General features: G+C 40.3%; 1 protein-coding gene across 11 annotated transcripts in view; it reads left to right on the forward strand.

Annotated features, from left to right (window-relative positions):
• ANKRD31 (ankyrin repeat domain 31) overlaps window positions 1-22,964 on the forward strand; it is a 259,562-nt gene that overhangs the window by 228,949 nt on the left and 7,649 nt on the right. For 10 of the 11 annotated variants that reach the window (XM_063623128.1, XM_063623127.1, XM_063623130.1 and 7 more), the window contains 3 exons: window positions 7,714-7,854; window positions 16,014-16,116; window positions 20,917-20,988. In XM_063623128.1, coding sequence (XP_063479198.1) covers window positions 7,714-7,854; window positions 16,014-16,116; window positions 20,917-20,988 — 316 coding nt within the window. The remainder of the gene's footprint in view (window positions 1-7,713; window positions 7,855-16,013; window positions 16,117-20,916; window positions 20,989-22,964) is intronic. The other variant, XM_063623132.1, reaches the window with a different exon arrangement.

A 22,964-nucleotide genomic window follows, 5' to 3' on the forward strand; every position in this document is an offset into this window, starting at 1 on the left:
CAAAAGCAATGGCAACAAAAGCCAAAATAGACAAATGGGATCTAATTAAACTAAAGAGCTTCTGCACAGGAAAAGAAACTACCATCAGAGTGAACAGGCAACCTACAGAATGGGAGAACATTTTTACAATCTACCCATCTGACAAAAGGCTAATATCCAGACTCTACAAAGAACTTAAAGAAATTTACAAGAAAAAATCAACCCCATGAAAAGGTGGGTGAAGGATATGAACAGACACTTCTCAAAGGAAGACATTTATGCAGCCAAAAAACACATGAAAAACTGCTCATCATCACTGGCCATCAGAGAAATGAAAATCAAAACCACAATGAGATACCATCTCACACCAGTTAGAATGGCAATCATTAAAAAGTCAGGAAACAACAGTTGCTGGAGAGGATGTGGAGAAATAGGAACACTTTTACACTGTTGGTGGGACTGTGAACTAGTTCAACCATCGTCGAAGACAGTGTGGCGATTCCTCAAGGATCTAGAACTAGAAATACCATTTGACCCAGCCATCCCATTTACTGGGTATATGCCCAAAGGATTATAAATCATGCTGCTATAAAGACACATGCACATGTATGTTTATTGTGGCACTATTCACAATAGCAAAGACTTGGAACTAACCCAAATGTCCATCAATGATAGACTGGATTAAGAAAATGTGGCACATATATACCATGGAATACTGTGCAGCCATAAGAAAGGATGAGTTCATGTCCTTTGTAGGGACATGGATGAAGCTGGATACCATCATTCTCAGCAAATTATCGCAAGGACAGAAAACCAAACACCGCATGTTCTCACTCATAGGTGGGAACTGAACAATGAGAACACTTGAACACAGGGTGGGGAAAATCACACACTGGGGCCTGTCATGGGTGGGGGTAGGGGGGAGGGATAGCATTAGCAGATATACCTAATGTAAATGACGAGTTAGTGGGTGCAGCACACCAACATGGCACATGTGTACATATGTAACAAACCTGCACATTGTGCACATGTACCCTAGAACTTAAAGTATAATAAAAAAAATTTTTTTAAGGTGGATTAAAGACTTAAATGTAAAAACCCTAGAAGAAAATCTAGGCAATACTACTTGGGGCATAGGCACAGGTAAAGATTTCATGATGAAATCGCCACAAGCAATTGCAACAAAAGCAAAAATTGACAAATGGGATCTAATTAAACTAAAGAGCTTCTGCACAGCAAGAGAAGCTGTCGTTAGAGCGAACAGGCAACCTACAGAACGGGAGAAAAGTTTTGCAATCTATCCACCTGACAAATGTCTAATATCCAGAATCTACAAGGAACTTAAATCTACAAGAAAAAAAACAAATGATCCCATTAAAAAGTGAGCAAAGGACACGAACAGACACTTCTCAAAAGAAGACATTCATGTGGCCAACAAACATACCAAAAAAAGCTCAACATCACTGATCATTAGAGAAATGCAAATCAAAACCACAATGAGATGCCATCTCATTTCAGTCAGAATGACGATTATTAAAGTCAAGAAATAACAGATGCTGGCGAGGTTGCAGAGAAATAGGAATGCTTTTACACTGTTGGTGGGAATGTAAATTATTTCGGTTCTTTAAAAATTTTTAGGCTTATTGTATGGCTTAGCTCATATCCTGGAGAATGTTCCATGTGCAATTGAGAAGAATATGTATTTTCCTGTTGTTAGGTGAAGTTTTCTATAGATGCCTGTTAAGTCTAATTGGTTTATAGTGCCTTGTTAAAGTCTTCTTTTTCCTCACTGATCTTCTGCCTGTTTGGTCTATATAGTGGTGCCCTCTTATATGCGGGAGCTATGTTCCAAGAACCCTAGGGGAAGCCTGAAACCACAGATAGTCCCGAACCCTGTATATACTGTTTTTTTCTATATATACATACCCATGATAAAGTTTAATTTATAAATTAGACACAGATTAACAATAATAATAAAAGAAATGATTATAACAGTATGCCAGCATCACTACTGTTTTGCTTTGGGATGTTGTTAAGTTAAATAAAGATTACTCGAACCCAAGCCTTGTAATCTGATAACCTAGATTTCTACCAAGTGACTGATGGGCAGGTAGCATATGCAGTGTGAATACTCTGGACAAAAGATGATTCACATCCTGGGCAGGATAGAGTGGGACAGTGTGAGATTTCATCACACTCCTCAGAACATTGTGCAATTTAAAACTTGTGAATTGTCTATTTCAGGATTTTTTTTCTTTTTGAGACAGAGTCTCGCTCTGTGGCCCAGACTGGAGTGCAGTAGCATGATCTCCATTCACTGCAAGCTCTGCCTGCTGTGTTCACGCCATTCTCCTGCCTCAGTCTCCCGAGTAGCTGGGACCACAGGCACCTGCCACCAAGGCTAATTTTTTTTTTTTTTTTTTTGTATTTTTAGTAGAGACGGGGTTTCACTGTGTTAGCCAGGATGGTCTCAATCTGTTGACCTTGTGATCCACCCGCCTCAGCCTCCCAAAGTGCTGGGATTACAGGTGTGAGCCACCATACCCGGCCAAGAATTTTTTATTTAATATTTTCAAACCACTGTTGACTATGGAAAGTGAAATTACAGATGAGGGGACTACCATACGTATTGGAAGTGGGATATTGAAGTATTTTACTGTTGAGCTATTTCTCCCTTCATTTCTGTTAATTTTTATTTCATGTATTTTCATGCTGTTTTGTGTTTTAAGTGCATATGCGTTTATAATGGTTATATCTTCCGGATGCATTGAGCCTCTTAGTATTATAAAATGTCCCCCATCATCTCTTGTAACAATTTCTCTTTTAAGATCTAGTTTGTTTGATATTGTATAGCCATTCTAGCTTTCTTGTGGTGGCGGTTTATATGATATACTTTTTCTATCCTCTTACATTCAATTTACTTGTCTCTTTGAATCTAAAATCTGTCTCCTATATGCATTATATAGTTGGGTCTTATTTTTTTAGTCCAGTCTGATAATCTCTGTCTTTTGACTAAGTTGTCTAATCCATTAACATTTCATATTGTTATTAATATTGTTGGATTTATGTGTTCTATTTTATTTTTTATTTCAATATACCTCATATCTTTTGGTTCCTCTGTACTTCCTTTATTGCTTTCTTTTGCAATTGGTGAATATTTTCCAATGTAGAATTCTAATTTCTTTAATGACTTTTTTCATCATATTTTTTGAGTTGTGCCTGCAGTAGCTGCTCTAGGACTCAACATACATTTTCTCTTATCAGAATCAGCTTCAGATTCATACTAACTTAATTCCAGTAAAATATAGAAATGTTATTTCGGTAGCGCATTATTCCTTTTCCTTTTTATGATATTATTGTTATACGTATTATGTTTATAAATTTATAAACCCAACAATACATTGATATAATTATTGCTTTATAAAATTTTGTGACTTTTAAAGAAGCTGATAGAAGAAAGGAAAGCAATACATATTTATAGCTTTTGTTATACCTACCTTCTTATTTATCCTTTCTGGATTGTTACATTTATTTTTGTAGATTTTAGTTATCATGTGGAGTCATTTCCTTAGCCCAATAAACTTTTGCTCCCACCTACCTCTTTTGTGCTACTGTTGGCAAATATATTACATTTCTATAGTTATAGGCCCAGCACTAACTTCTGTATCTATTTTTTTTATAATTGCTTTTTAAAATCTGTTGAGACAAAAAGAGAAGAAATATGCATTTATACTGTCTTTTATAATACATAATTACCTTTACTGGTACTGTATGTTTTTTCATGTGGATTCATATTAGCCTATAGGGTCATTGGCTTTCAACCTGAAGAATTCCTTTATTATTTCTTGTAAGGCAGATCTCTTAGCAACCAATTTTCTCAGTCTCTCAGTTTTTGTTTATCTGGGAATGCCTTTATTTTGCCTTCATTTTTAAAAGATTGTTTTCTTAGATATAGGATTCTTAGTTAATAGTTTTTTCTTTGTACACTTTGAATATGTCATTCCACTGCCTCTGGCCTCCATTGTTTGATAATAACACAGCTGTTAATCTTCTTGAGTTTCCCTTGTAAATGATGAGTTATTTTTCTCCTGCTGCTTTTAATATTTTCTCCTTGTCTTATGACTTTTGATATTTTTACTGTGTGTCTGTGGATCTCTGCATTTATCCTACTTGAGTCATTGAGCCTCCTGAATGTGTAGATTAATGCTTTTCAGTAAGTTTGGTAAGTTTTTTTTTTCTTCTTCTTGTTGTGACACAGTTTTGGTCTTGTTGCCCAGGCTGGAGTGCAGTGGTGCAATCTCAGTTCACTGAAACCTCCACCTCCCAGGTTCAAGCAATTCTTCTGCCTCAGCCTCCCAAGTAGCTGGGATTACAGTATCTTGCCACCATGCCCAGCTAATTTTTGTATTTTTAGTAGAGACAGGGGTTTCACCATGTTGGCCAGGCTGGTCTCGAACTCCCGACCTCAGGTGACCCACATTTCTCAGCCTCCCTAAGTGCTGGAATTACCGGTGTGAGCCACCGTGCCTGGCCAGTTTGGGAAGTTTTTAGGCATATATTTCTTCAAATATTTTTTCTGCTTTTTCCTCTCCTTCATTATGCATATATTGGTATGCTTAATGGTGTTCCATATTTCTCTGAGACATTTTCATTTTTATTCTCTTTTCTTTGTCTTGCATACTCTGTATCAATGTCTTCAAGTTTACTAATTCTTTCTCTTACCAGTTTAAATCTGTTGAGCCTCTTTGGTGAATGTTTTATTTCAGTTATTTTACTTTCCAACTCCATAACTTCTATTTGGTTCTTTTTAAATAAATTTTTCTTTTTTACTGATATTCTCTATTTGATGTGACCTTGTCATCATTCCTTACTTAATGTCTTTAATTATGGTTTTCTTTAGTTCTGTGAACATATTTATAATGGTTATTTTGAAGTCTTTGTTAAATCCAGTGTCTGGTCACTCTCACAGGCAGCTTCTCTTGTCTGTTTTTTTTCCCAGTGTGTGTGCCATACTTTGCTGTTTCTTTGTATGTCTCATAACTTTTTGTTGGAACTGGACATTTTAGACAATGCATTGTAGCAACTCTACCCCACCTTCTCTTGGACTTCTTACTGCTATTTACTTGTTTGTTTAATTACCGGCTAGATTGTTTTAGTGAAGTCTGTTTTAGTGAAGTCCCCACTTCAGTGCTAAACTTCCAATGTTGAGCCTCAGGGACTAAAGCCTTGGCCACCTCTTTCCCTGACCTCCCTGACCACCCATGGCTCTTAAGCTCCACTTATTGCCCATTGACTGTTTTATTGTTTTCAACAATGTCCTAGGGGGACAAATTGCTCTACAGACTAATCCAAGCAAAGGTGGGCTCCTTTGAAGGGATAGTTCCCAAGGTCAGTGTTTGAAGTTTATTATGAACCTAGGAAGGCTCCTTCCAGCTCTTTTCCCAGTTGTCTCTTGCAAACTTGCCTGCCTACAGCTTAGCCTACATCACGAATGAATCTACCAGTCTACTCACAATTGCCTTTTACCACAACTTCTAGTATTTCTGATAGTGCCCTTGAGCTTGAAGTTCTTCATGCTCTGTTGCAAATGAAGTTAGTTTCTTCAGGACGAGATTAGGAGCTATCTGTTTTAAGGCCTGCTTCTCTTCTCAGGCAGAATCCCTGAGCCATGGCCCTGGAGCTGAGGGTGGAGACAAAGGTGATTTTTCAAGTGATACCCTTGCTTTAGGAGCTGAGCATTCAGTAGAGGGGAGGCAGTAGTTTCATGTCTTTTCCGTTTGCCTCTCCCAATGTGAAACTGTGTCCAGAATTGGTGGGTTCTTGGTCTCACTGACTTCAAGAATGAAGCCGTGGACCCTCACATTGAGTGTTACAGCTCTTAAGGTGGCGCGTCTGGAGTTTGTTCCCTCTGATGTTCGTATGTGTTCGGAGTTTCTTCCTTCTGGTGGGTTCGTGGTCTCACTGGCTCAGGAATGAAGCTGCAGACCTTCACGGTGAGTGTTACAGTTCTTAAGGAGGCGCGTCTGGAGTTGTTCGTTCCTCCCGGTGGGCTCGTGGTCTCGCTGGCTTCAGGAGTGAAGCTGCAGACCTTCGCGGTGAGTGTTACAGCTCATAAAAGCAGTGTGGACCCAAAGAGTGAGCAGTAGCAAGATTTATTGCAAACAGCGAAAGAACAAAGCTTCCACAGTGTGGAAGGGGACCCGAGCGGGTTGCCACCGCTGGCTGGGGCAGCCTGCTTTTATTCTCTTATCTGGCCCCACCCACGTCCTGCTGATTGGTAGAGCCAAGTGGTCTGTTTTGACAGGGCGCTGATTGGTGCGTTTACCATCCCTGAGCTAGACGTAAAAGTTCTCCACCTCCCCATCAGATCAGTTAGATACAGAGTATGGACACAAAGGTTCTCCAAGGCCCCACCAGAGCAGCCAGACACAGAGTGTCGATTGGTGCATCCACAAACCTTGAGCTAGACACAGGGTGCTGATTGGTGTGTTTACATTCCCTGAGCTAGACATAAAGGTTCTCCACATCTCCACCAGACTCAGGAGCCCAGCTGGCTTCACCCAATGGATCCCACACCAGGGCTGCAGGTGGAGCTGCCCGCCAGTCCCGTGCCATGCACTCTCACTCCTCAGCCCTTGGGTGGTTGATGGGACTGGGCGCTGTGGAGCAGGGGGTGGCACTCGTCGGGGAGGCTCAGGCCGCACAGGAGCCCATGGAAGGGGTGGGAGGCTCAGGCATGGCAGGCTGCAGGTCCTGAGCCCTGCCCTGAGGGAAGGCAGCTAAGGTCCGGTGAGAAATCGAGCGCAGCACCGGTGGGTCAGCACTGCTGGGGGACCCAGTACACCCTCCGCAGCTGCTGGCCCGGGTGCCAAACTCCTCATTGCCCGGGGCCGGCAGGGCTGGCTGGCTGCTCCAAGTGTGAGGCCCGCCAAGCCCACGCCCGCCCGGAACTCCAGCTGGCCTGCAAGTGCCGCGCGCAGCCCCGGTTCCCGCTGGCGCCTCTCCCTCCACACCTCCCCGCAAGCCGAGGGAGCTGGCTCCTGCCTTGGCCAGCCCAGAAAGGGGCTCCCACAGTGCAGCAGTGGTCTGAAGGGCTCCTCAAGTGGCGCCAAAATGGAGCCCAGGCAGAGGAGGCACCAAGAGCGAGCGAGGGCTGTGAGGACTGCCAGCACGCTGTCACCTCTCAAAACCGCCACCTTACAAGCCAAGGCAAGGGTGATCGGGATCCCAGCATTCTCTGTGGTGCCTTGCCAAAGGTGGAGCCTCTGTCTCACCACTCAGAGCTGGGCAGAAGAAGGGAGCCTCCACCCTTGGGTTATAGTTGCTGGCAACTTAGCCTTAGCAACAATAACTGGGGGCAGGATAAGAAATGCTGAAGTTATGCCCCTCCCAGGAAGACAGCCCTGTAACAGGGAGCCCTGTAGTCTTGACTACAGCAATCTAGAGTGGAGTCTCTACTTCACAGAGCTGGGAGTGGGGAGAGAGGATGCAGTCTTGGTTCAAATACCATAGACTCTCACCTTTTTAATCCGATTTTTGTAGACTTTGTTGACTAGATGGTTCATCATTTGCTACATGCCCTTATGACCATTTCTAGATACATTAAATTTATATACAAAAATACATCAGGTGTTAGGGTATATCTGGTCCCTGTTACTTTGTCATGGCCAGAAGCAAAAGTTCACATATTTCAGCTATTTTTGACCTTAATTTTTGTTTTACTTTTCACTTCAGGAGACTACCCACAAAGCCAGTATTTTATTGAATGGCAAACTTAAGGTAGAAAGTGGTCAGATTTATAAAAACCCAGTCACCTGGCTGAAGGATCTTCTGGGAGGCAACAGTTATGTGACCTGGAATTATGCTTGGAGTAAGGTGGGTCATTCTTAAGTTTATCTTTAACTTCATATTCAAATGGAAAAGTACATATTTTTATGATGAAAGTATTTTTTAAGGAAATCTGAAAGATCTCCAAGCTAGTTTTGTATTCATGTGTTCATTCTGTATATGCTATATGCATATCATGCTACATGCATGTCACAGAATGAACACATCACTTTCTCCCACAAGTCCTATTTGCCAGAATTCCCCATGGGCATGGTTGCATAGCTGACTGCACCTTCCCTTTCTTACTCCTTATCTAGTCTCAGAACTTTTAATGCCTTTAATCTTCCCATTTGATCTCCCAAGGGATTTCAGGTCTTTGTAATTCTGTATGGAAAATTTGGAACCATTGGTGTATTGGTAACTTAGTTAATACATGTTATTATTCTAATGAAGTAAAGCAAAATCTCCTAAATACAAAAGAAATTGGCAAGAGGCCTAAGACCCTCAGATATTATCATGTATTTTTATGTTTGAACATGTCCTTATCCATGAATTGCTAGCCTTTCAAAATGAATTACTTTCATTTAGATCTCCTAGACTTAGTAACCTCCCTCTCGGTTCTGGCTTCTGAGTTATAAGCCCAGTAATGACTGATATTCTTGAGGTCTAGTGTTTATCCACCTCCAGACTTCAGGGACAGTCTTAAAATGATTCTTCAGGAAAGTCTGAATCTTCAGACATCTGCCATGACTGTTTCGAAGACTAGAAGATACACTCAACCTCTACTAACTATTACAGTAAACCTCAGTGTACCAGTAATAGGAAGCACAGCTTTCTCTCCTCTTTTTTGTTTAACGCAGGTCTGCCCACTCTCCCTCCCAGTCCCCTTTGTGCCCCTAAAGTCTATATTCTGTGTCCCAGACTCTGTGCCCCAACTCTGCATTCTGGTCTTCTAGACCTCGTTGGCAAGTGTATCTAGCACTGTTTCAGTTCCTTCACTTACATCAGCACATTCTGGATTCTATCTGCTATATGGTCTGTCTGACTTTTTCCCAAAGTTTGTTTTTATTTCCCACTCCTGGAGTCACCAGGCCATCTGCTTTCAGTTCGTCTTAGCCCCTTTACCCAATCCTTTCCATGGATTCTTAATTCATATCTAAATGTTAGTAATTAGCATCTTGCCCATGAAAATCCCTTTTTGTTACAAGGTTTCTTAAACTTATGATAGATTATACTGTTTGGCTGAAACTGAATCTTTGCTCACAGGACAGATAGCATACTGAATGCTGTAGCTTAGGTTCTTTTGAGCTCAACATGCGTGTGCTGCAGTGTGCCTGGTGATGACTCCATTTGCCCACTCTGTTTCTCCATTAGAACTACTGTTATTTCCTGCCTTTGAATAGCTGGCTGTAACATCATTTGGCCCTTACTCTGTACTAATGCCTCATTTACATATCTCATTGACTCTAGCATTTTCTCATAGCCATGTCAGTTAGAGTTATACTGTTTAGCACCTATGTGATAGTGAAGCTACATGCAAATGTGGGCACTAAAATTAGGACAATTATCAGATATAACATATTCCTACAGATTATCTAAACAGGCTTATTTTCTTTAGATTATCAAAAAAGTGAAAATAGTTTTAAAAATTACTATGGGCACTGATGTACTTCTAGTAAATACCCCAAGCTGAGAAACATTATCCTAGTGATTTTCTTTACAATATTTAAAAGGCTCTTTTAAAGTCTTTTAAAGTTTACCACAGAAACCTCTGCCTCTTCTTGTCTTGGAGTAACTCCTGAATTCAGTCATTTCTTGAGGAAAGGAGCTTTTTGCTACATGGGTAAATGTGAACATTTCTACTGACTAGTTCTGAGAGTGGTAGGGGTGGTATGGGACCAGGAGTGGTTGGTGGTCAGGCAAGGAATGCCAGAAAACAAGGTATTGCCCTGTATCTGACAGGGTGACAGAGCCAGTAGGTGCAGAGATGACTCAAACTTCCAAGCCAAGCAGTTGCTGAAAAGCTTTGCCAAGGAAATCATGATGCTTACTCACAGAGGGCATCACTGACTTCTCTTCTGCAGCCTCCCAGCCGTTGGACAACATTCTGGTGTGGCCGAGTGATTTGTGGGTGGGAGGCAGCAGACCAAGCTAGTTCCTGGTTCCACTCTTTATAAGTTATATTATCTGGGCAATGGTTTTCAATCACATTGGAATCACTTGAGGGCCTTTAGAAACCACTAGTGCCTAGTAGACTCTAAGCCCATAACTTCTGATCTAATATCTAGGTGGGGATCAAGTGGCAATATTTGAAAAAGCATTCCAGGCAATTCTAATGTGCAGCCTCAGTAAGAATGATTAATCTAGGTCAAGCCATTTCACCTTTCTGAACTTCAGCTTTCTTATGTGTAAAATAAGTAGTGCTAGGTGATATCTAAAGACCCTTCCAACGTAGCAGTTGTGGAGCTTGAATAGCACTGTTTGATTTATAAAGCAGTTTTACGCAACAACTTTATGAGGCAGGAAGATCAACTATTATTTCTGTTCATGGATGTGAAAACAAAGGTTTGGGAGGTTAAGTGACCTGATTTAGCCTTGAGGCCAGCCAGAACAAGGACTAGAACCTGATCTTCTGATTCCCTGTACATTCTTTTCTGTATGTATAAAGGCACAAGAGAGGCACACATTCCTTTCATTAGAAACAGGTTGCTCTGAACTCAAAAGAGCACACAGTACAGTCTAGCCACCTTTATGAATGTATGCAAAGCCTTAGTCATGTGCAGCAACTATTGCCCACTTCCACAGGAAAAATGCCTTTCTGTGATACAGTTGCAGGATGAAAATCATAAGAATCATAAGAATGGAAATGATGGTTTATTTTTGTAAATACTCAACAGTGAATTACTGCAGATGAAAAGTAGGCTGCTGTTTTAGGCAGTGCTTCAAGGAACACTAGACAGATCTCTTCTGCAAACATACTTCCCATCCGGATGCCTCCTGAATTTCCATCCTTATTTCCACCGTTTCTACTCCTTTGGATTTGGTGATCACTTTTTTCTGTGGTTCCCCTCACCCCCCACACATACTTTTCAAGAACAACTCCTCTCACCATCATGATTAGGAATATCAAGATATGGAAAGGTTGGGGTGGGAGCATAGAAACTGATGGAAATTGTTCATCTTGACAGACAGCCTTATTCTGTCAATTACTCACACTCTCAATGTGTCCTAAACCTATGAACCTAGCTTCTACTCAGCTACATTTTAGAGCAGAAAGAAGAAGGAGATGGTTAGATATGTGACCTCTTTTAAAATACAAATATCCAGGAGTTTTGGATCCTGAAAATATAAATAATGTGAAGGGCTTTCTCTTGCCTCTAGCTACATAGAGTGTTGGGAGTGTGAAAAAAGAGTCTGGAATGGGGAGGTTGGTACCGTGAAGGTGAGCTTTACCTGCATCATCATTCATAGAAACAGCTCTTCCAAGGCAGTTTTTGCACTTTGAAGCTACTTTCTGTCTTATATTATGAATTCCTAAAGAAATATTTTATTTGAGAAATATTTTTATTTTCTTAGCCACAATGTAGTTTGTGTTACAATGAATTTAAAAGAAAACCTACAGTTTTTTATTGGTTTCTTTGCTCTTTTTCCACCCTGAGATAAAAAGCAATTATTCTTTCCTCCTTCTACTCCTCTTGGAGCAGTGAAACTTTGTAAGATTGACTTCTTTTTTGTTTGTTTGTTTGTTTGTTTTTATTATACTTTAGGTTTTAGGGTACATGTGCACAATGTGCAGGTTTGTTACATATGTCTCCATGTGCCATGTTGATTTCCTGCACCCATTAACTCGTCATTTAGCATTAGGTATATCTCCTAATGCTGTCCCTCCCCCCTCCCCCAACCCCACAACAGTCCCCAGAGTGTGATGTTCCCCTTCCTGTGTCCATGAGTTCTCATTGTTCAATTCCCACCTATGAGTGAGAACATGTGGTGTTTGGTTTTTTGTCCTTGTGATAGTTTACTGAGAATGATGTTTTCCAGTTTCATCCATGTCCCTACAAAGGACATGAACTCATCGTTTTTTATGGCTGCATAGTGTTCCATGGTGTATATGTGCCACATTTTCTTAATCCAGTCTATCGTTGGACATTTGGGTTGGTTCCAACTCTTTGCTATTGTGAATAGTGCCACAATAAACATACATGTGCATGTGTCTTTATAGCAGCATGATTTATAGTCCTTTGGGTATATACCCAGTAATGGGATGGCTGGGTCAAATGGTATTTCTAGTTCTAGATCCCTGAGGAATCGCCACACTGACTTCCACAATGGTTGAACTAGTTTACAGTCCCACCAACAGTGTAAAAGTGTTCCTATTTCTCCACATCCTCTCCAGCACCTGTTGTTTCCTGCTTTTTTAATGATGGCCATTCTAACTGGTGTGAGATGGTGTCTCACTGTGGTTTTGATTTTCATTTCTCTGATGGCCAGTGATGATGAGCATTTCTTCATGTGTTTTTTGGCTGCATAAATGTCTTCTTTTGAGAAGTGTCTGTTCATGTCCTTTGCCCACTTTTTGATGGGGTTGTTTGTTCTTTTCTTGTAAATTTGTTTGAGTTCATTGTAGATTCTGGATATTAGCCCTTTGTCAGATGAGTAGGTTGCAAAAATTTTTGCAAGATTGACTTCTTAAAACTTGCAATGGAATAAAAGTAGTTATTTGGGCCGGGCGTGGTGGCTCACGCTTGTAATCCCAGCACTTTGGGAGGCCGAGGTGGGCGGATCACAAGGTCAGGAGATCGAGACCACGGTGAAACCCCGTCTCTACTAAAAATACAAAAAAAAAAAAAAAATTAGCCAGGCGTGGTGGCGGGCGCCTGTAGTCCCAGCTACTCAGAGAGGCTGAGGCAGGAGAATGGCGTGAACGCGGGAGGCGGAGCTTGCAGTGAGCCGAGATTGTGCCACTGCACTCCAGCCTGGGCGACAGAGTGAGACTCCGTCTCAAAAAAAAAAGTAGTTATTTGATCATCCATGAACAGATTTCTTTTCTTTATTTATTTTTTTTTTCTTTTTGAGCCAGAGTCTCGCTCTCTTGCCCAGGCTGGAGTGCAGTGGCCTGATCTCGGCTCGCTGCAGCGTCTGCCTCCTAGGTTCAAGTGATTCTCCTGCCTCAGCCTCACAAGTATCTGGGACTACAGGCATGCACCACCATGCCCGGCTAATTTTTGTATTTTTAGTAGAGACGGGGTTTCACCATGTTGACCAGGCTGGTCTCAAACTCCTGACCTCAGGGGATCCCCCCACATCGGCCTCCCAAAGTGCTGGGGTTACAGGTATGAGTCACCATGCCCGGTCATCCACGAACAGATTTCTATTAGTCAATACCAACAAATGGTTTTTCTGAAGGCATATGAAAAATGGGCTGATACTTTCAAATAAAATGGAGTCCCAAAAGGGAAGTATATGCAAAGGCAGGTTATGTTTCATTCTTTTTTGATGCATGTTAGTACATAAGATGTAGAGAAATATTTATTATGGCAATTAATAATGACAATACTGCACTTTATTTCTTCCAAAGACATTACCAAAATAAAGTTGATTAATAATTTCACTTGGCTCATTAACTACATTTCCAGAATACTGGCTGGCTGAGTCATCTATTTTCCTCAAACATGCATGTGTGTCTATGCACATGCACGCACACACACACACACACACACACAAACATTCTACACTCCCTACTTTTTCCCTAGTATGATATTGGAGAATCAGCATAGACTAATTTCTAAGGAATAATGGAGTGTTGTAGGAGCTTCAGGGAAAGCATCAGTGGCCTTAGGACAAAACACCCCTCCAGTTCTACCTTTTAGCAAAGCAAGAACACAACAACCTACAGATATCCTCACCGAACATGCCTTACACTAAGCTCCATCTCTCTTACATGTTCTCATCTGGCATCCTATCAGCTGCCCTTCATCAAAATGGGTTTTGGACAGTGAAGTTGCTGAGATCACTGGAGGCTATGTTGTCCAAGAGCCTAAGAACTTAGCCTCCAGCTCTTCCTACCATGCCTCTGTCAGAGTAGGCATATGAGCTAGATTTGAATCCAGAGAGATTTAGTTCAGGATTCAGAGTTTGAGTCATACACAAATGTAATGACTGCCCTTATGCTTTAGCCAACTGGAGGTTTTTCATGACACTAATATGAAATGCACATTTTCTAGAAGTGATCTAGTGTCGGTTCATTCTGAGGTCTATTCATTAACCTGTTCAATAAATCACTCCTACCTAATGGAAAATAGATTTTTAACTTGGTGGATATTCTTAAAACTGTGTTCTTTGTCTGAAGTACCTGCAGTGGAATATGTAAGTCACTTTATATTGCCCAGCACCAACTAATAAAAATATTTTTAAAGTCTGAGATACAGGTGAGAACATACTGTGCCTGCACTTTGATGGATTTATGAGATGTGTTGGACATTGTCAGGGCATAACACATACAAAATCTATTGTTTCCAATAACTAGTTGTTTGGAGAACTGACAAACGGCATTCAGGGGCCTCTCCTCTACTTTCTACGGCAAGTGAGAAGGGATTGACACATTGAGTAGGCCAGGTCTGTTCCATTTTCATTGCCAGGCTTTGTTTGGTCATAGGATTGAGTCCAAAGGGTATCTGTACCTTTAAGATCCCCTAGACCTTTCTCACTCTGTTCAATGTAACATTTATTGAGTACTCGGAATGTGCTAGACAGTATGCCAGATGCTTTTCATGCATTATCTCTTTTAATCCTCATAACAATTTAATAAGCTGGAGGCACTTTTTTTACAAACACAAATTGAGGCTTAGGGAATTTGAGAATCTTGCCTAAGAGTTGGGACTTCACAGCTGGGCGCAGTGGCTCGCACCTGTAATCCCAGCACTTTGGGAGGCCGAGGCAGGTGGATCATTTGAGGTCAGGAGTTTGAGACCACCCTGGCCAACATGGCAAAACCCTGTATCTACTAAAAATACAAAAATTAGCCGGGCATGGTGGCGCACACCTGTAATTCCAGCTACTAGGGAGGCTAAGGCACAGGAGGCTGAGGCATGGGAGGCTGAGGCATGAGAATTGCTTGAACTCAGGAGGTGGAAGTTGCAGTGAGCCAAGATCATGCCAGTGTGCTCCAGCCTGGGTGACAGAGTGAGACTCTCTCAAAAAAAAAAAATTAAAAGAAAAGAAAAGAGGCCGGGACTTCATTCTTTTATCCAGTATCGTCAGGCACTCTGTGAACTGCTGAGGGTATTCGAATGAATATGATATAGACCCTGTCCTCAAGGAGCTTACGGTTTAATAGAAACAGACGTATTAAAACGTAATTTCATATATACGAGGTAAGTACCATGACAGCAATATGAGTAAAGAAGCTTTGGGAACCTAGAGGAGGATCATTACTTGAAACTAGAGGTTATAGGGAGGCATCCTGGAGGAAGGGATGTTCAAGTTGAATCTTGATGCTTTGCCCACAGTGAACTAACCTCTGGAGGTATGTTAATAGATTCTCCTAAAGCTAAGAGTAAAGAACCCAAAGACCCTTGGGCCCAGAACATTTCTGGCAGAATTTACCAGTTCTGCCTCAGCCCTGCCTATTTGTGTGTAGATATTTCTAAGCTCTGACCATTTGCACTGATAATGATATAGCTAAGTTCACAAACCACCAAAAAAAATGGATGTCTAGACCTGAAATGTTATTAATTTAATCAGTTAAATATGTGATTTCTTGAAAAGTACCATTACTTTTATGGCTTAATTTTATTAATGTAACATTAAAATTTTAAATTTATAAAGTAGCAGGTGCTGGATTAATAGTTGTTGAATAAGTGAATAGGTGAGTGAATTAATATCACACAACAAGGGTCAACACTTTTTTTCTGTAAAAGGTCACATAGTAAGTATTTTGGGCTTCATGGACGTGTGGTCTGTGTCAATTATGTTGTAGCATGAAAGCAGCCATAGATGTTAAGTAAATGAATGAGCATCACTGTTTTCCAATAAAACATTATTTACAGAAAAGAAGGTTGCAGGTGGGATTTGGCCATGGACTGAAGCTTGCTAATCCACAACATACAACAATCAAAACCTTATAAAAATTACAATGTTCAGGACATAGGTGTATTTCCTTCTTACAGAATGTATGATTTGTAAATTTTGTGCTTAATTATGTGCAGGTAACATATCTTGGGAAGGAGCTTTTGAAGTATGTTTCTGAGGATGCACCCATACTTCCAGAACCAAACTCAGTACCTCAGCAATATCAACCTTGTCTTCCAGGTATGTACAGAACAATACTCATTTCTTCGTTGTGGGATAAAAACACCAAAACCTACTGGAAAAGCACTCATTTTATTTTGTCTTTTTTCTCATTGATGTGAAATTAACAATCATTATAATTAACTATTTCAAGGTGAACAATTCAGTGGCATGTAGTAAATTCACAATGTCATGCAACCACCCACCTCTATATAATTCTAAAACACTTTCATCACCCCAAAATAAACCCTGTACCCACTCAGCAGTTGTTTCCCATTCTCTACTCCTCCCAATTTCTGGAAACCACCAGTCTGCTATCTGTCTGTATGGATTTACTTATTGTGAGTATATCATATAAATGAAATCAATATATGTGACCTTTTTTGTCTGACTTCTTTCACTTAGTATAATGTTTTTGAGGATCATTTACATCATAGCATGTATCCATACTTCATTCCTTTTTGTGGCTGAATAATATTCCATTATATGGATATACCATAATTTGTCCACTCATCCTTTGATGGGCATTAGGGTGCTTACCCCCGGACTTTTTTTTTTTTTTGAGACAAGAGTTCTGCCCTTGTTGCCAAAGCTGGAGTGCAATGGCACGATCTCAGCTCACTGCAACCTCTGCCTCCTGGGTTCAAGTGATTCTTCTGCCTCAGCCTCCTGAGTAGCTGGGATTACAGGCGCGCACTACCACGCCCGGCTAATTTTTTGTATTTTTAGTAGAAATGGGGTTTCACCATGTTAGCCAGGCTGGTCTCAAACTCCTGACCTCAGGTGATCTGCCCGCTTCAGCCTCCCAAAGTGCTGGGATTACAGGTGTGAGCCACCGTGCCTGGCCTGGCCTGCTTTCCCCTTTTTGGCTATTAGAGATAGTGCTGCTATGAATAGACATATGTATATTTGTTTGAGCACCTGGTTTCAATTCTTTTAGGTGTGTGCCTAGGAGTAGAATTATTATACAGGTTGAACATCCTTAATTCAAAAATCCAAAATCTGAAATCTCAGAATCTGAAATTTTTTCAGTGCTGACATACTAGTACAAGTGGAAAATTCCACACCTGACCTCATGTGACAAGTCACAGTCAAAACTTTGTTTCCCCCGTCTGGGAACTGGGAAGTGGGGGGCACCTCTGCCCCGCCGCCCATCGTCTGGGAAGTGAGGAGCGCCTCTGCCCGACCGCCACCCCGTCTAGGAAGTGAGGAGCGTCTCTGCCCGGCCGCCCCATCTGGGATATGGGGAGCACCTCTGCCCGGTCGCCCCGTCTGGGAGGTCTACCACGGAGGCCAGACACAATGTGGGGGCTGGACGTGGTGGCTCAAGCTTGTGGTCCCAGCACTCTGGGAGGCCGAGGCGGGTTGATCACTTGAGGCTAGGAGTTCAACACCAGCCTGGCCAACATGGCGAAACATATGAAAAATACAACAGACAAACCAACCAACCAACCCAGTGACAACAAAACAGGTCTACCCTGGAGTCATACTCTAATTTTTTCTATTTTCCTCCCTTTCTGATCCTTTATCCCACTTTCTTTTTCTTCCTCTTCCTTCTCCTTCTTCTTTGTCAAATAGAGAATTGAGTTATTATCATTGATCCATACAAAGTCCCTCTCTCATTTATTTTCTTTAATTCCCACCCCCCATTTCTATTCCCCATCTTCCCATGTGCAACCTTCCTAATATGTTTGATATGCATCTTTTTGTTTGTATGTATTTTTAGAAAATGTTTATTGTTTTGTGTGCAAAAAAAATTAATAATAACAAAGGGGCAGTGAGACTTCAGTTCCTGTCCATGACCTATCCTTAAAATCTTGCCAGGATTGTGTCATTTTCAGGTTGGACATATTTTGGAAATGTCTATGAAACGTCCTAAAATTACCCCCATCAATGTTGGTTCAATATCATGACAAATAAAAAAGAACAAGGTCATGTCCTCTGCAGGAACATGGATGGAGCTGAAGGCCATTATCCTTAGCAAACTAACACAGGAAGAGAAAACCAAATACCACATGTTCTCACTTGTAAATGGGAGCTAAATTGTAAGAACACATGGACACAGAGAGGGGAACAACAGACACTGGAGCCTACCAGAAAGTGCAGGGTGGGAGGAGGGTGAGGATAAGAAAAAATAATTAATGGATACTAGGCTTAATACCTGGGTGACAAAATAATCTGTACAACAACCCCTGTGACATGAGTTTACCTGTATAACAAACCTATACATATACCCCTGAGCTTAAAATAAAAGTCAAAAAGTAAAAAAAAAAAAAAAGAAAAAAACTTTGTTTCATGTACAAAATTATTAAAAATATTGGATCAAATTACCTTCAGGATTTGTGTATAGGTATATATGAAACATATATGAATTTCATGTTTAGACTTGGGCCAATCCCCAAGATATCTCATGTATATGCAAATATTCCAAAATTTGAAAAAATCTAAAATCCAAAATACTTCTGGTCCCAAGCATGTTGGACTAGGGATACTCAATATTTATTACATAGTAATTCTATATAGGAAGCACAGCGAAACTGTTTTCCATAGCAGCTGAATCATTTTACATTCCCAGCAGCAATGTACAAGGGTTCCAGTTTTTCTGCATCTCTGCAACACTTGTTATTTTCTGTTTGTTTTATAGCACTCAATTTTTAACCTTAGTTAATTCTAGGAGAATTTAAGAAATGACCCCATCCCTCACAATTCCTTTCTCTGAATCTATGCTGTACTTACTTTGGATAGATTTCTAAGTGTCATATAAAAGGAAAAAAATGAGTGTTGTTTTTCTTTCTGAAGATATGATTTGGTCTTATTTATTTTCTAAAAATAGGCATTAAAATAAATCTTTGCTTATTAGAGTAAACTAATACCCTTTATCAGATGGAATAGCCTTTAGCCTGAGAAAACTAAAGAGAATGTAGTCTTCACCAGTGAGCAGCAGATTTTGAAATGATCTGGAAAAAGGCAGCACACATTTCTGAAAAATAGCCGTAACTACAGTTATATTACCCTCTTTTGCTACAGCATCCCCTCTTTTTTTTCCTAGTATCCCTGTCTTTGACCATTTGGGGACAATACAGAAGAGAGGAGGTACAAAACAAAAAACGATGATACTGTGATAACCAGGGCCAAGAATTAAACAGGGTTTCTATCACCAAGTCCCTACCCAGGGCCTCCCTGGGACTGTTCCTTTCCTATAACAAGCCCCAATAATTCAAACTACATTCCTTTCCTAACTTTTGCACCCTAATTTCTCAGGATCCTCCTCTGTCATAAAAACTGGCTCCATTAATAGGGTGCATTCTCCACAGTTTTCTGAAGACAGCCTCAAAAGTGTTTTTCATCATTTTTGGGAAACAGACAACATTAATAACTGGTAACATTAAAACAGGTAACATTAATAACTGTGGGGAAGTTAAAGGGCTTAAGAAATTGAAAGGAGTTCTTGTAGTAGTTCATGGCCTTTGGTTCCTAAGCTGACTACCTATCTAATCTACCTAATCAAATCATGGGGTAAGGCCCAGTAATCTGAATTTTTTAAAGTGACTCTTACACAGCCAGCCTGACTATAGACTTTGGATGACTAATAGTATTTAATTTCTTGTGCAGATAATAATTTGACAGTCCTTGATATTCACCCCTTTACTTTGATTCCTGAGGGTGGAATTGGAATTGCTAAAGTACTCTATCCTCTCTCTCTCTCTCTCTCCCCGCCCCCATTGCTCCATCCCTTTCTCTCTCTCTCTCTCTCTCTCTCTCTCTCTCTCTCTGCCTCCTCCCCGCCACCCACCCCAAACACACACGTGAAGCAAAACCAAACAAATGCGTTCTTCTTCTGGTTTTTAACCTAAGAGTTGAAGCAGAGCAGTAAGTATTTCCTTCTATAATGAAGGTCATCTGTTCCTCAGATTTTCTAATTCTAGGCAGGCATTTCCAACCCTAGATAGGCATCTCCTTCCTCAGAGGGCACACAATCTCCCTTTTAAGTGAGCATGAAATCAGAAATGGGTTCTGAACTGCTACTTCTGTTGCCTGTAATATAAACAGTTTCCTGTTATTTATTTTCACAAATCCTGATTTTTCTTTCCATTAGATATTTCAGAAATTTTTTATGTTATTGTGCCATTGGACCCCAGCGTGGGTGACAAGAGTGAAACTCTGTCTTAAAAAAAAAAAAAAAAAAAGGAAAGGAAATTTTAATGTTAATTTAAGAACCATGGAGGTAGCAGTGTGCCAACCAGCTTCTTGCTGCCTTGGTCTGGACCTAAGAATCTACAGGCAGGGCCCTGCTGGCATTCTGTAGGCTGCTGTTGGAATTTTGTTTGAATCTCCTTAATTAGAATTCTTCTGTAGCTGGTTTTGTGGTACCTGACAGAAACCCAGAGACCTGGCAAGTTAGAACAATGTAAAACTCTCTAACCCTATTACAAGAAAAACACTCAGGAGAGAATCTTTCTCCCTCTTCTGCATATCAAAATACCATCATGGAAATCATGGCTCTGACACTGTAGAGACCAGAAAGTCTAAAAAATAATGATAATTTTGTGTGGCTTTCATCAGCCTACCTCAGGTTACAAACATAATCTGTTCTCTTACGCTTTTTGATGACCATAATTTTTAGAATACTGTTTTTGGGGAATAATGGGAACTAGGAAGAGCTATTTTTAGTTTATTATTTTATTTTTTAAATCATCTCGCCTAAAATGTCAAGAAAGAGCTATTTATATTTCCCATTGGTAGGGTGACCATCATCCTGATTTGACCAGAGCAGTCCCCTAATTCAGCAAAATTATTACTGACGTTTTGTTTCACTTTCAGAAGTTGCTTGTTTAGATGACCCAGTACAGGAACCAAACAAATCAATGTTTGAGAAAACAAAATTTGGACAAGGTAAAAAAAAAAAAGAAAATATTCAATTCCATTTACTTTTATAAGTGTTTAGATTCTACATATTGTGCAAATAAATCAAATAGATGGTCAAATATTATGCATATCACTCCATATTATAAATAATTGCTGGTTACATCATCTTTATTTCCTGATAGACTGAGAAGATCTTTGATTTCAGAGAAATTTTATGAACTCTTACTTCTTATATTCTTCAATGCTTGGCACACCATACCTTTCCAATAAATGCTCATTGAATAAAGGAATGAATAAGTAAATGAAAGCATGAACGTGATTTAAAAATTGCTGTTTTAAAACTGGATTTACTTTAATTGATTGTCTTAAGGGTGGACATACCTAGATCTTGTAGGCTATAATGGAATTTGTGGTGAAGAATTTAACAAATAGTAAATGGGGTTTTGGTTAGTTAATACTATCTCCTTTATCTGAACTTACTGTTTCTTTTCTTTTTTTTTTTAGACAGAATCTCACTCTGTCACACAGGCTGGAGTGTGGTGGCACGATCTCGGCTCATTGCATCCTCGACCTCCCAGGCTCAAGTGATCCTCCTGCCTCAGCCTCCTAAGTAGCTGGGAGTGCGGGCATGTGCCATCATGCCCAGCTAATTTTTTTTTGTAGAGAGGGGGTTTCACCATGTTGCCCAGGCTGGTCTCAAACTCCTGAGTTCAAGTGATCTGCCCACCTCAGCCTCACAAAGTGCTGGGATTACAGGCATGCACCACCATGCCCAGACCTGAATTTACTGTTCCTAATTGTGGAATATAAGAGGGATGGCCTTGGCCGGGCGCGGTGGCTCATGCTTGTAATCCCAGCACTTTGGGAGGCCAAGGCGGGTGGATCACTTGTGGTCAGGAGCTCAAGACCAGCCTGGCCAACATGATGAAACCCCATCTCTACTAAAAATACAAAAAATTAGCCAGGCATGGTGGCAGATGCTGTAATCCCAGCTACCCGGCAGGTTGAGGCAGGAGAATTGCTTGAATCCGAGAGGCGGAGGTTGCAGTAAGCCGAGATCATGCCACTGCACTGCACTCCAGCCTGGACAACAAGAGCAAAGAGCAAAACTCTGTCTCAAAAAAAAAAAAAAAAGAGTGATGGCCTTTCACATTTTCTCAGTCAGAAATTTAAAAGCAAATTCTCCCTCTCATTCTTCTTCTCCCTCTCCCTCTTTATGAGAAATCATAAAGAATTCTATTTAAATTTGTTAATCAGTATTTCCTAAACTTATTGAATTAGAGGATATCTGTTCACATTCAATAGAACAAATAGCAGAAGCCTCAATATCCAATCTGTTTACATATCATTTCGGATACGTGGTATCAAGAAAATCCTGAATCATGAAGACAAATGATAAAAATTTTTAATCTTGCCACCTTACAACTTTCTTCAGTGAATCAGAGATGATGGAAAAGCTTTATTCTGAATTGTATACAAAAACTAATTAAATTGGTAACTCAAGTCAATGCATTGATGGACTCCAGAGTGTTAAAATGTGGTATACTAACACATTTGACGGTATGTGTTCTTTCTAATTAAAGACTTTAAACATAAAAACACAAACCTTTAAAAATGAAATTTTGATGAAACCTCTGAACCATCCATGATCTCTATAAGTCCTTTTAAGTTTTAAAATGGAGTGAGTCTATGGGGCATTTTCCCTTGAAATTTCAAAACTTCCTCCCAAGCCTCTCTCCTTTTTGCCTATTTGGCTATAGTTCCTCTTCTGTTATTGAGTGAATCCTCACTGATATTTCATTATAAACTGGAAGGGAAAAAAATAAGCATTTCCAAATTTCTACATTATTTGTTATCACTAGGTATGGACGTATTGACATATTTTTCACAAAGTTATTTCTTTTTTAATTCTGTTAAGATAGATCACATTTCATTATCAGGAAAACCAATTTTATATATTTATGTTTCCTGTCACCATAGTACCAAGATACTCAAAACACATT

This window comes from Symphalangus syndactylus, chromosome 18, assembly GCF_028878055.3.
Source record: "Symphalangus syndactylus isolate Jambi chromosome 18, NHGRI_mSymSyn1-v2.1_pri, whole genome shotgun sequence".
Taxonomy (NCBI): Eukaryota; Metazoa; Chordata; class Mammalia; order Primates; family Hylobatidae; genus Symphalangus; species Symphalangus syndactylus.